This window comes from Vipera berus, assembly GCF_964194415.1.
Source record: "Vipera berus genome assembly, chromosome: 2".
In the NCBI taxonomy this organism is placed as follows: Eukaryota; Metazoa; Chordata; class Lepidosauria; order Squamata; family Viperidae; genus Vipera; species Vipera berus.
The window spans coordinates 108,790,610-108,804,966 of NC_138203.1; the positions used below are offsets into that span (position 1 = coordinate 108,790,610).

A 14,357-nucleotide genomic window follows, 5' to 3' on the forward strand; every position below is an offset into this window, starting at 1 on the left:
GCTGTTCAAAGGGGAAAAAATGGATCTAGGAAGCTACAGACCAATCAGCCTGACAACAATACCTGGGAAGATCTTGGAAAAGTTAATCAAGTAACAGATCTGTGAACACTTAGAAACAAGCAAAGCTGTTAACAGAAGCCATCATAGGTTTGTCAAAAACATCATGCCAGACAAAGCTGAGTAAATTAGTGAATCAGGGAAATACTGTGGACATAGCTTACTTAGACTTCAGTAAGGCATTTGACAAAGTAGACCACAACCTGCTTCTTGGGAGTCGGAGGCTGACAGAGATGCGGCAGACCTCCAGCGTCTCTCTCACTGCCACCTCCACCGCTAGTGTCGTTGGCTTCTGCTATAGCCGAAGCACCTCCAGCATCTCTTGCCAAGCACACTAGGCTGCTGCAACAGCAGCCATCCCCACTTTCCTGTTGCTTATGCCCGGCAGGCAGGTGGTGCTGCCATAGCTGCCAAAGACGGCAAGTGTGGCGGCCCCATGCCGAGCCTGGAGCACCTCCAGTGTCTCTCAGTGAGCACACTAGGCTGCCCCAACAGCAGCCACCACCACCGGAGCGATTGCGCAGCCCGCTGCTGCCATTGGGGCTGGCACAGGAATTGGTTTGTGCGGGGAGGCAGAGGCTGACGGAGATGTGGCAGACCTCCAGTGTCTGTCTCGCCGTCGATTCCACCACTACTGTCATCAGTTTTCGCTATGGCCGAACCCGGGCAGCCTCCTCCACCCCCAGCAGTGGCATCCGGGGGTTCTCCGGTTTCATCAGAACCAATCAGCAAGTGGAAAAATTAGCAGTAGCAGCACTACTGGGAGCGGTTTCAATCGTTCCCTTCATTGCCAAGCGTCCCCATGGAAGTCAATGGTGGTGCCGTGGCTGGCCTTTTGAGTGAATGAGAGTGAGAGAGAAGCATTTTCAAGCGAAGTGTGAGTAAATAGAGGGAGACGGAAGCTTTTTTGAGCAAAGTGAGTGAATGAGAGAGCGAAAGAGCTTTTGCAAACAAAATGTGAGTGAATGAGAGCAGAGGGGGCAGGGTGGGTGCATGTCTCGCCTTAGGCTCCACTCTTCAGTCAAACCCTGTTGTGCACATGCATGCATGAGCGCGCATGCACACAATTTTTTGCAGCACCAAGTTTTTCCTTTTGTGAGGGAACTGGTTCCGAGTGTCTCTTTCACTGTTTCAGGTTGCCAACCCCTGCTATAGACCAATATCTTTACTTAATTCTGACTATAAGATATTCACAACAATTATAGCCGAGCGATTATAAAGGTTTTTAAATAATTTTATACATCTGGATCAGAATGGATTTCTAGCCAAAAGACAAATTAAGCACAACATTAGGATAATATTGGACACGCTAGAATATTATGAAATACATAGTGGACAACAAATGGCGTTATTATTCTTAGATGCCCAGAAGGCCTTTGATAACGTTAAGTGGCCATTTATACATCAACAACTTAGGTATATAGATATGGGTGAAAAATTTATAAATATAATAAGGGCAATATATACTAATCAGGAAGCTAAAATAATAATAAATGGGGAAGCAACCAGGAAATTTCAAATACAAAAAGGAACACGACAAGGATGCCCTTTATCCCCATTACTATTTATACTTACTCTAGAGGTCCTAACAAGGATAATTAAAAATGAACTGCATATAAAAAGATTAGAAATTAAAAAAGAATTTTTTAAACTTCAAGCTTTTGCAGACGATTTGGTCTTTATCATGGAGGATCCACAACAATCAGGAGCGAAACTGTTGGAAGAACTAGATAAATATGGAGAAGCCGCTGGGCTGAAAATAAATAAGGGTAAAACTAAAATGATTGTTAAAAATATGACGAATAAACAGAAAGAAAACTTGGCTAGGATTATGGATATACAAATAGTTAAAAAGATATAATATCTAGGAATTACTATTATGGCCAGATGCACTTCAGTCGAAGACAATTATAACAAAATAGTGAAACAAATAAAAGAAGACCTGGAAAGATGGGGAAACTTGAGCCTTTCACTGTTAGGGAGAATTGCTGTCGTAAAAATGAATGTACTACCTAAAATCTTATTCTTGTTCCAAAATATTCCTATACAACTTGATCAAAAAAATTTTGGGAACCTGAACAAATTGACACTAAATTTTATATGGATGGCAAGGGAAAAAACTGAGGATTAAAATGAAACATCTGCAGAATGTTAAAAAAAATGGGGATTTTGGACTACCGGACTGGGTAACATATTATCATGCAGCAACATTAACCTGGATTAGAGAATGGATAATTTTAAAGAATAAAAGATTATTAACTTTAGAAGGCCATGATCTGCAATTAGGCTGGCACGCATTCCTATGGAATGAGAAACAAGAGCTATATCAACATTTTCAAAACCATCGGATTAGACAAGCGCTATTTAAAATTTGGAATAAAATTAGAAAACAAAATTAGCAATAGTTTACTCAAATTTGTTTAATTTGGAAAACAGCACTACATACAAAGATATTACGAATGAAGTGGGAGAATTGAAATCTAGACAGGAACTAGACCAACAAGGCATAAAATTGGAATGCGATATGGGAAAGATGTAAGGGACGCGGTGGCTCAGTGGGTTAGGACGCTGAGCCTGTCGATCAGAAGGTTGGCAGTTTGGCGGGTTGAATCCCGAGTGCCGCGTAACAGAGTGAGCGCCTGTTACTCGTCCCAGCTTCTGCCAACCTAGCAGTTCGAAAGCACGTAAAAATGCAAGTAGAAAAATAGGTACCACTACGGTGGGAAGGTAACAGCGTTCCGTGCGCCTTTGGCGTCTAGTCATGCCGGCCACATGACCACGGAGACGTCCTCGGACAAGCGCTGGCTCTTCGGCTTTGAAACGGAGATGAGCACCGGCCCCTAGAGTTGGAAACTACTAGCATGCATGTGCGGGGGAACCTTTACCTTTACCTTTATGGGAAAGATAAGAAAGAGTGGGGGATAAATATTCAAGAAACTGCATTGGATAAAATTTTATTGGGGCCAGATGAGAAACAAATAAGGAAATTGTATAGTTTGCTATTGGGGTATAAAATGATTGTGGAACAAGTTAAAGAACCAATGCTGATATGGGCTAAAAATTTGGGACATGGCATTGATCTTGATATATGGCAAACTCTCTGGGATAGAAATAAAAAGATAATGCTGGCCTCAGTTTATAAAGAAAATGTATATAAAATGTTTTACTGGTGGCATCTCCCCCCAGCACAATTAGCCAAAATGTACAAGACAATATCCCCTAGTTGTTGGAAATGTTCTGAAGAATTAGGTACTTATTTTCATGTTTGGTGGTCCTGTAGTAAGACGCAAAAGTATTGGCAAAGGATATGGATATGGTTAGAAGAAATATCAGGAGGGAGAGTAGATTATAGACCAGAATTTTTCCTACTCGGCATAACAACAGAGAAGCATACCAAAGAAGAGTTATATATAATGATACACATCATCACAGCATCGAGAACAATGTTCGCCCAGAAATGGAAAAATAGTAAAATACCGGACAAGAGTGAAGTGATAAATAAAATTTGGGCGTGCACAGAAATGGACAAGTTAACTTTCGAAATTAAAAATAAAGATCAGTCAGATTACTACAAACTTTGGAATAGGTTTTACCTATGGTGGGAACAGAAAGGAAGGTCTCAATAGAAATATACAGGATGCTGATTTCACATATTACCAGAATAAGGTGGTTGATAATATTGAATATTGTATAACTGTATACGAATGATATGTACATAAAATGTATATATGTATATAAAACACAAAAATGATGTAAGACAAGAAGGAATGTCAGACCGTTAACACCTTGTCCAAAGTTTTAAATAATAAAATTTGCAATATTTTTTTTAAAAGACTAAATGAAGAACATGGGAAGACAAAGCACTACATGGCCAGTACATTAAAAAAATAGCTGGGAAAGCAGATAATAAGAAGACCTGGCAATGGCTAAGAGCAGGAAAGTTGAAGAAAGAGACCGAGAGACTAATTCTGGCTGCACAAGACCAAGCCTTAAGGACAAATGCATACAAAGTCAAAATTGAGAAAACAGCAACAGACAGTAAGTGCTGCCTATGCAAAGAAGCTGAAGAAACAGTGGACCACCTGGTAAGCTGCTGGAAGAAGATCGCACAGACTGACTGCAAGCAGTGGCATGACAAAGTAGCAACAATGGTGCATTGGAAGATTTGCAAGAAATAGCATTTGCCTGTAAGCAAGAACTTGTGGGATCATAAAATAGAGAAAAGTCATAGAAAATGATAAAGTTAAACTGCTCTGGGACTTCAGAATTCAAACAGACAAGCACTTGCAACATAACACCCCGGACTTAACAATTGTCGATAAGAAAGACAAAAAAGTCTGGATAGTGGACATGGCAGTGCCTGGAGACAGCAGAATAGACGAGAAAGAACTGGAGAAGATAACAGAATACAAAGACCTACAAATAGAAATAGAAAGACTGTGGCAAAGGCAAGCAAGGGTAGTAGTAGTAATAGGTACCTTGGGTGCAATCCCAAAACAACTACAGTAGAGCACCACCATTGGCATTGACAAATTCACCATTAGTCAATTGCAAAAGGCGGCCTTACTACGAACTGCTTCCATCCTGCGACGATATCTGTAATACCATCAAACATCCACATCTGCCTATCCCAGGTCCTTGGTAAGGACTCGAGAGGTAGACAAAAATGCCAAATCCAGTCTGAACATCTGGCTGACTGTGCGATGATCAATACTAATAATAAAGTTGGAAGGGACCTTGGAGGTCATCTAGTCCAACCCCCTGCTCAGGCAGGAAACCCTATACCATTTCAGACAAATGGCTGTCCAGTCTCTTCTTAAAAACTTCCAGTGTTGTTGGAGCATTCACCACTTCTGGAGGCAGGTTGTAACACTTGGTTAATTGTTGTAACTATCTGGAAGTTTCTCCTTAGTTCTAGGTTGCTTCTCTCCTTGAATAGTTTCCATCCATTGCTTCTTGTCCTGCCTTCAGGTGCTTTGGAGAATAGCTTGACTCCCTCTTCTTTGTGGCAGCCCCTGAGATATTGGAACACTGCTATCATGTCCCCCCTTGTCCTTCTCTTCATTAAATTAAAAAGGTAAAGGTACCCCCACACATGTGTGCTAGCAGTGGCGTAGCGTGGGTTGTCAGCACCCGGGGCAAGGCAAGTAATTTGCGCCCCCTAACCCGTGGATTTTAGCACTCGAGTCTCTTCCACTAGATTAGTTAGTCCCTCGCTCTCTCTCCGCACCGCACCGCACGCCTGGCACACACCCCCTCCACAGTGGGCGGCGACCCGGCGGCTCGGATCGGATTCGCACAGCCAGCACTGCATTGAGAGAGAGTGAGTGAGCCAGGCAGGGGCAGAGAGCTGCGAGTGCGAGAGCCCCCCCCAGATGTTGCGCCCGGTGCAGACGGCCCCCCCTGCACCCCCCACGCTATGCCACTGTGTGCTAGTCGTTTCCGACTAGACATACCCAATTCCAGCAACCATTCCTTATATGTTTTAGCCTCCAGACCTCTAATCATCTGTTGCTCTTCTCTGTACTCTTTCTGGATTCTCAACATCTTTTTTACATTGTGGTGACCAAAACTGGATGCAGTATTCCAAGTGTGGCCTTACCAAGGCATTGTAAAGTGGTATTAATACTTCACATGATCTTGATTCTAGGTGAAGGTAAAGGTTCCCCCGCACATGCGTGCTAGTCGTTTCTGACTCTAGGGGCCAGTGCTCATCTCCGTTTCAAAGCCGAAGAGCCAGCGCTTTGTCCGAGGACATCTCCGTGGTCATGTGGCCGGCATGACTAGACGCCAAAGGCGCACGGAACGCTGTTACCTTCCCACCGTAGTGGTCCCTATTTTTCTACTTGCATTTTTACGTGCTTTCAAACTGCTAGGTTGGCAGAAGCTGGGACGAGTAACAGGTGCTCACTCTGTTATGCGGCACTTGGGATTCGACCCGCCAAACTGCCGACCTTCTGATCCACAAGCTCAGCGTCCTAACCCACTGAGCCACCACGTCCCTGATCTTGATTCTATCCCTCTGTTAATGCAGCCTAACACTGTGTTGGCTTTTTTGGCAGCTGCAGCACACTGCTGGCTCATATCTAAGTGACTGTCCACTAGGACTCTGAGATACCTCTCACAGTTGCTACTATTGAGCAAGGTACCACCTATACTATACCTGTACATTTGATTTTTCCTGCCTAAATGTAGAACCTTACTTTTTCACAATTGAATTTCATTTTGTTAGATAGTGCCCAGTGTTCAAGTCTGTCCAGATCCTCCTGTATCTTAAGCCTATCTTCTGGAGTATTGGCTATTCCTGCCAGCTTGGTGTCATCTGCAAATTTGATGAGTTCCCCATCTATCCCCTCATTCAAATTGTTGATGAAGATGTTGAAGAGCACTGGGCCCAGAACAGAGCCCTGGGGCACCCCACTACTCACTTCCCTCCATGTAGATGCAGTTCCATTGAGGATCTCTCTCTTTCTCTCCTTCCCTCTCCAGAATAAGAGTTAATTAAAATAGCAATTCCAATTCACAATTCAGCTAATACTAGGAGTAAGACTACAATTATGAAAAATGGTATTGCTGGGTACAGTTGATCATCAGAGACCCTCTGGAAGTGCTTCACCACTTGTCAGGACCCCTCAAATGTATTTGTCTCCACCTCACCTCTTTCATTTATTCCTTCCCTGCTTGAGCTTATGTATTCATTTTCGGGACCTGCCATTCTGTTGGGGCGGGGTATTTGCATGGGGAGGGGGAATATTATCTGTTTTGCTCTGCTCTGCACAGGGTGCCCTCCCTCTGGATGAGAGGAATATGACCTGACAACATATGCCTTATCTCCAGACAACTGAACCTGGGACCATTGGGAAATGAAACCGAGAGAGACGTTGAGAAGCTGGCTAAATCTCCAGATTCACATAACAATTTGGCACCTGTGAAGTGATTGGATTTCATCCGGGCAGTTGGACATGGGGTGGGGGGAGGGAGAGGAATCCTATATTGCCTTTTTTATGTAATCCTTTACATGCTAAATCTTTAGACCTTGCTTTGCTCTCTTGCCATCACTCAATAAAAAGTTCCTTCTGGGACAATGCCTGTTTCAAGAGTTCTGCTTTCTTGGGAGATCTAGTTGAGGCAGGTCAATGTCTTGCACACACATCTAGTATTTGGCTAAATGCTGTGTGCTCTTAAAAGTGTTTTGTAAGGAAAGAACCCACGGAGGGATTTAAGGCATGATTTAATTAATCCCGAATTCCATTCCGTCTCATGCATCACTCTATAGGAAAGAATATGTACAAAACCAATCACTTTATTTGGAGAGAAGTCTTGTGGAGCCTAAACGGGGCAGCCATTAGTCATAAAAATACACGAGAGGCAAACGCGATTCTTTCTGTAGGTCACGTATATCTAAAAAACTTCCATTCATTATTGAAGCTGCTCGTTTCTCTTCGAATAGCAACCCAGCTTCAGGCTTGATGTTCCAGCTTGACTCCCCCAGCCCCCTTTTGAAGCCTTTGGTTTCCCCTAAAGAAGCGGCCAGCCACTTCCGAGCAGCTTGAGTCAAGCCCCTCTCGTTCAGTTGATGCTTCTGCCCGCAATATCGTCGCCGAATCGGATTCGCCGAAGCGCGCACTCAGCTTCGCGCACAGAAGGATTTTTTTTTAATTTTAATTCCATTTATATCCCGCCCTTCTCCGAAGACTCAGGGCGGCTTACAAGCTTAGCGGTAGCCTTCATTCTATGTATATGCCTGCTTATTAGGGCTTTCACACACACACCCCCAAGCGGCATTATTACAAAGTCAGCTTAATTGCCCCCAACAATCTGGGTCGGAGCACCCGTCTTCCAGTCCCGGGCCAGCCACCTTGAGAAGAACCGGCAAGAAGACGCAGCACAGCGGCAGGAGGGGACCGCTTGCCTGCGTTTGCCTAGCTTGGTCAGATCGCGTGGGTGAGAGCAATAGACTCAGCCCAATCTTGCCCTCCGCGTCAGCATGATTTTTTTCCCATTTAAAAAGAAGACGAGGAAGAGGTGTCCGTGCCCTTTCCCCTTTTTATCGATCCGATATTATATCAGACAAACGCAAAGCGAGGGGAGCCAGATTGCTAGAAGAGAAAGTTAATGCAAAGAGGCGATTCTGCTGTAAGGCGGAGGAGGGGACGTTCCACGAAGTCGTTGCAAATTTCAGGCGAGCGAGCTAAAGAAAATGAAATCGGACGGGGTGGAGAATGGAATAAACACTTAAGCGATGGCGGAGACCCGTCTTTCCTGAGTTTTGCAATGTTGCAGAGACCGTCTTCCTTCAAACCTCCAAATATGCCAGCGTTTTCCAACCTTAGGAACTTGAAGATGCGTGGACTTCAACTCCCAGAATTCCCCAGCCAGCATAGCTGGCTGGGGAATTCTGGGAGTTGAAGTCCACGCATCTTCAAGTTCCTAAGGTTGGGAAACGCTGGATTAATCGGCAACAAAGTTCGTTGTCATGGCTGGACTCTCTTTTGTTCCTTCTGGTAGCGTGATATCAATTAAAATACTTTGTCTGAATACCCTCCATTCTCGCATATCAAGTCAGGGCAAATTACAGCAGGAAAAAAAAGTTTCTTTCTGATAACGACATCTTCACTTATAAGCAGCATTCTCAACGTCAGCTATACAGTTGTAGGGACCAATAGGAGCAGTTCTCCAGTTTTGTTACACGCCCCTGCCCTGAGAAAAGCTTGGGCTGGTGCCTTCCAACGCCAGAGACCCTTTTGGTGACTGCAGGGTGAGGAGAGGGAGTAGGAACGGGCTTGCCCAAACGGCCCTCCTCCACCTGAGCTCTCCTGCCTTGGCCCTCAATTGCACGACAAACGTCTGCAGCAGGGAGCAGCGCTAAGGATTACATAGGGAGCTTCGCATGTCCGACAAGGACTGCTGTGACCAAAACTTAACTTGAACCCGGGGAGAGTGTGTACAGCTATAGAAGGTAAAACCAGCTTTTTCTTTTTCTCTCTCTCATGCTGTGGTAGGCTGAATAATTTTTACAAATATGTTTACACAATTTCTAGCTTACTTACTCATTAATAACACTCAAGATTAAGGACAATTGTATTGGTTTAAGTGTGTGCACAATTTCTGTCACATTTAATCTCCATTCCTAGGCCAGGCTGGATTCCTGACTGGCATTACTCAGGCATCATTTTTATTTTATGTCATTTGACAGTACAGCAAATAATTAGTTTTCAGTTTCAAAATATCTGATTTTTGTAGTTCATTTTTCACACTTTTGCAAAAATCAGTATTTTTTAAAATACATGTGTACAATAGCTGTATTTTGGATATAGCTGTGGCATGTGGGTGAACAAAGACTTCCTTCAGCTATTTTCATTCTTTTCATATGCCTATGTTATAATTTATGAGATAGATAATTAGATAGATAGATAGATAGATAGATAGATAGATAGATAGATAGATAGATAGATAGATAGATAGATACTAAATGAGACAATGTGAGTTAAATTATTACAGTCTAATAATTTTGCTCATGATTCCTATCAGTCAACTCAGGACTTTTAAGGGTAGAGAAATTTCTGTCAAGTAATTCTCATCTGTTGCTGCATATATCTGAGTCTCAGTTTTTGAGATCAACCTTGCTTCCTATGCCAGGCGTAACTAAGCTCTGCTCAGATCATGTGGTTGAATCAAGGCTTAGAATGTGCTATGGAGATGGGGTTCAATTATTCCAAGTTATATGAGAATAACTTTGACTATGAGAGCCAAGATCGACAACAACTGATTCTGAAGGATCTCTGTACTTCAACAATTGTAAGTATCTATGAATAATGAACTATAAAGCCAAACACACACAGACTGTGTAATTGGCTCATTCAGATTGTGTGTGTGTGTATGTATGTGCGTGCAAGTAATTTGCAGTACTCATAGAACCAGGGCTTTTTTTTGTCATAGAGTGCTCAGAACGGAGTTCCGGCACCTTTTTTTGGATGGAACCTTGTAGAGTAGGCAAGGCGGGTTGTATGACATGTGTGAGTTCCGGCACCTTTTTCTTTTACAAAAAAAGCACTGCATAGAACAATAAAACATTCTTGCAGGATCTTAAGCTATATAATTTAAAAATAACAGGAAAATATCAGCTGTATTGGCTGCCGTCTCTGGAGTTATAATACTGATGGTTTTCTCTTGATTTTTCCTGTTTGGGTACAAGCCATTTCTGACAAAATAGAATGGTAATTATATAACATCATTCAAACAAGTTAAAAAATCTAACCGTTAAGTCAGTGTATACTGTATAGACATACGATGAAAAATGTAAGAACATCCAGAAGAAAAATGCAGCATGAAATGTGACACAGTTTTCTCTTGTTGATAAAGTTGTTAAGCAGCACTGGGCCACATATGGAGCTTTTGGAGCGTCTGTTCATTGTAATCTCCCAGCAAGATAGGTCTGAAATCTGTTGGACCTCCTGCTTCTAGATAAAGTAACTGTTGCAGCTAAAATCTTCTGTTAGCATTACACGTTGGTTTCTTGAGAATTTGACAAATTGATTCAGGAACATATTATCCTTTGCTTAGGTAGGTGGTAGTAGTAAATTCCTATTTTTATTTTTTTTAATTCCACCAAAATCCTTTCAGTGTGATTTTTATATTTTTTTTTATATTTAGAGTTATTAATTTCTTCACAGGCACTGTGGACTTTTTATATCAGCCTTTCATCAAACTACACAGGGAAATGAGATAAAGAATTAATATGCAGCATTTTCTCCATATAATCAAGCCCTAAAAACTTCAAGACATGTTTTGTTTTGTAAGACTTGAATCATGTTGCCTCTGTTTTTCACCAGGTCAATTTAGAGATTGGCTTAATTGTGGTGTAACATCATGCTTAGTCTACATTGTAAACAAATGCAAGAGTTGCGTGAAACATATCCAGTATTATAGAAATAATACAAATTGTTGACTCAGTTATAAAATACGTAATCTTTAAAAGTAGAAAACATAAGTTTTCCCACACTGAAGTATATTTTTTTCTTTTACCCAGAAATGGCTATGACAAAGGCACTTCTTGGTAAATGAGATATAAACTATTACAGTGGATTCACAATGAATTCTTATGAGGCAGGCCGCCCCACCTTTTTTGGAGAGAAATTTCCAAAGAGTTTTTACTTCTTTTACCTTACTTTTTCTTCAGCCATTTCCAGAAACCCGCTGTAAGAGCACCTCTTCTTTTTCAGTGGCCCTCTTGGCAATTGTCTGGGCCTTTAACACCAGTGGAGTTCTGCTCAGTTTTTTCCTCATCGTCTTCACAATTCGCTTCAGAAAAAATAGGTAAGGCCATGTCAGTCCTATGTTTTTGCTCTCTGGGCAAGATCTTCTGATTCTTTGTCATTCAAGAATTTCTCAAGAGAAGAATCTTGTTTTTGTTTACAGCAGTTTTATACATTTTAGACTTTCAGGGTCTGCATGGCTGTGGATTCCTTATTGTCATTCGTGAGGGTGAGGTCAAACCTCCCAAACATGGAGAGGGCAATAAATGGGCCTTGATAAGGCTCTGGAAGTTTTAAGGGCCAGATTTTCTATAAATGCTCACATAATTTTTTATTTATTTTTATTTATTTTATTTTGATTTATATACCGCCCTTTCCCGAAGGACTCAGGGCGGTTTACAGGGTATTTAAAACAAGAAATACAAAAGTTAAAAACAATTTAAAAAATTACATCAATCCCTGAAAAAAGTAAAAACCCCAATTAAATTAAAATTAAAATTCTCAGCCCGGGCCAGAGAGCTCGAAGAGCCAGGTCTTCAGGTCCCGGCGGAATGAACGGAGGTCGGGGGCAGTCCTGAGCTCCCCGGGGAGCTGGTTCCAGAGGGCAGGCGCACCCACAGAGAAGGCCCTCCCTGTGTGAGCGCACTGGACGAAGGGAACTTGATGCTGGCAGCAGGTGTTCCCTCAGATATCCCGGACCCAAGCCATTTAGGGCTTTATAGGTCATCACCAGCACCTTGAATCTCACCCGGAGTAGAGGTGTTACATGGGAGTATCGGGAAACCCCCATCACAACTCGCGCGGCCGCATTCTGCACCAGCTGAAGCCTCCGAGTGGTCCTCAAGGTGTTCTGAACCAGCCTGCTACCGGCCTTGCAATAAGGCAAACCCCTGTTCAAACAGTAGAGACTGGAGAGCGTCTGAGGCTGAAAAGCGTCTGCCAAGATTTATTACTCAAATAACAGAACAAGAAACAAAAACACTGGAACTTGAATCCTCAAACGGAAGGGTTGCTTTCAGCAACCAGCCCTTCCCCAAACACTCCTTTTATTTAGAGTTCAGGGCGTGGCCTCCCTGTGCCTCCTCCCGAGGAGTCCCACAGCCTTTCTCTGTTTGTTCCTGCTCGACTGCCTCCTGCGTCGGGCGTCCTTGAACAGGGCCAGCTGTGGGTCATCATCCTCCGCACTATCGGGCTCACGCAGCTGAGAAGAGGGCCCCGGCTGGGGGCTCTGCGAAGCCTCCAAGCCATCATCAACCAGTTCGTCTTCCACATTCTCCTCCTCCCCCTCATCTGAGTCATCCGAGACATCTGAGCCGGCTGCCGGACCCACAGGCTGGCCCTGAGTCACAACACAAGGGCAGCCCCATGTAGAGAGCGTTGCAGTAGTCTAAACGGGAGGTCACGAGCACATGAGTGACTGTGCGTAGGGCATCTCGGTCCAGGTAGGGTCACAACTGGCACACCAGGTGTACCTGGGCAAAAGCCCCCCTGGTCACGGCTCCTATATGATCTTCAAAATTGAACCGTGAATCCAGGAGGACGCCCAAGTTGCAAGCCCTATCAACGGGGGGTAACATCTCACCCCCCATCGTTAAAGGTGGAATAATCTGGTTAGCCCAAGATGCCGATATGCACAGCCACTCAGTCTTGGCGGGATTGAGACGAAGCCTGTTTCTCCCCATCCAGACCTGAACCGCCTCCAGGCAACAGAACATCACGGCGAGGGCATTGCTGGGTTGGTTCGGGGTGGAAAGAAAAAGTTGGGTATCATCAGCGTACTGATGATACCCCACCCCGAAACCACGAATGATCTCACCCAGCGGCTTCATGTAGATGTTGAACAGGAGGGGCGAGAGAACAGACCCCTGAGGAACTCCACAAACGAGAGGCCTTGGGGTGGACCTCTGCCCTCCCGTCAACACCGACTGTGAGCGGCCTAGGAGATAGGAGAACCACCGTAAAACGGTGCCTCCCACTCCCAACCCCCTGAGACGCCGCAGTAGGATACCATGGTCGATGGTATCAAAAGCCGCTGAGAGATCTAATAGGACTAGGACAGAGGAACAACCCCTGTCCCGAGCCCGCCAGAGATCATTCACCAGCGTGACCAATGCCGTCTCCGTGCTGTGTCCGGGCCTGAAACCCGATTGGTACAGGTCCAGATACTCAGTTTCCTCCAGGAACAGAGGAAGCTGATGCGCCACCACACTCTCAACAACCTTAGACAAAAAGCGAAGGTTGGAGACTGGACAATAATTATTTAAAACAGCTGGGTTCAGGACAGGCTTTTTGAGGAGGGGTCTCACCACCGCCTCCTTCAAGGCAGCGGGGAAGACACCCTCCTTCAAAGAAGCAGTTATTACTGCCTGGAACCAGCCTTGTGTCTCCTCATGGGCCACATAAACCAGCCAGGAGGGGCACGGATCCAACAAACAGGTGGTGGAGCTCAGCCTCCCCATGATCCTGTCCACATCATCAGGGGAAACAGGATCGAACTCAGTCCAGATAATATGCTCAAGACCGTCCAAAAATTTAAATCTAAGGAATTAGTAGGTTTTTATATTTATTGTTCTGCCTATTCTCCCTAGAGCAGGGGTCTCCAACCCCCAGTCCGTGGACCGGTACTGGGCCGTAAGCATGCCAGCAACTGGTCTGCGCAAACAAGCAAAGCCCCGTTCGTGGGATGCAGGAGCACACAAAACCACGCATTCTCAAGTCTGTGATAAAACCTGTCTCCACAGAACCGGTACCTGGTGCAGAAAAGGTTGGGAATCTCTGCCCTAGAGAAAATATTACAATATGTTTATTTCATTAATTCTTACATTTCTGAATTGCATATATAGCAGAAAATAATTTCCAAGATAGTCCCAGACAAAGAAATGGCTTGAAAGATTCAGAATAAATTATTATATGAAGTAATTGAAAGCAGAATGAGCCAATCACTCCACAGGCCAAATGCTGAATAGTGGTAGCAGGTATTTGATGTGTTGACCTGTATCCTTAGAGCCTGGGTATTGTGTTCAAATTTGAATGACAAGATTGTCT

General features: G+C 43.9%; 1 protein-coding gene across 1 annotated transcript in view; it reads left to right on the top strand.

Annotated features, from left to right (window-relative positions):
• Nucleotides 1–9,720: 9,720 nt before the first annotated feature.
• GPR156 (G protein-coupled receptor 156) overlaps nucleotides 9,721–14,357 on the top strand; it is a gene marked incomplete at both ends in the record, with an annotated part of 42,431 nt that continues 37,794 nt past the window's right edge. The window contains 2 exons of the mRNA XM_081318922.1: nucleotides 9,721–9,855; nucleotides 11,168–11,373. Of these exons, the coding sequence (XP_081175048.1) occupies nucleotides 9,721–9,855; nucleotides 11,168–11,373 (341 nt within the window). The remainder of the gene's footprint in view (nucleotides 9,856–11,167; nucleotides 11,374–14,357) is intronic.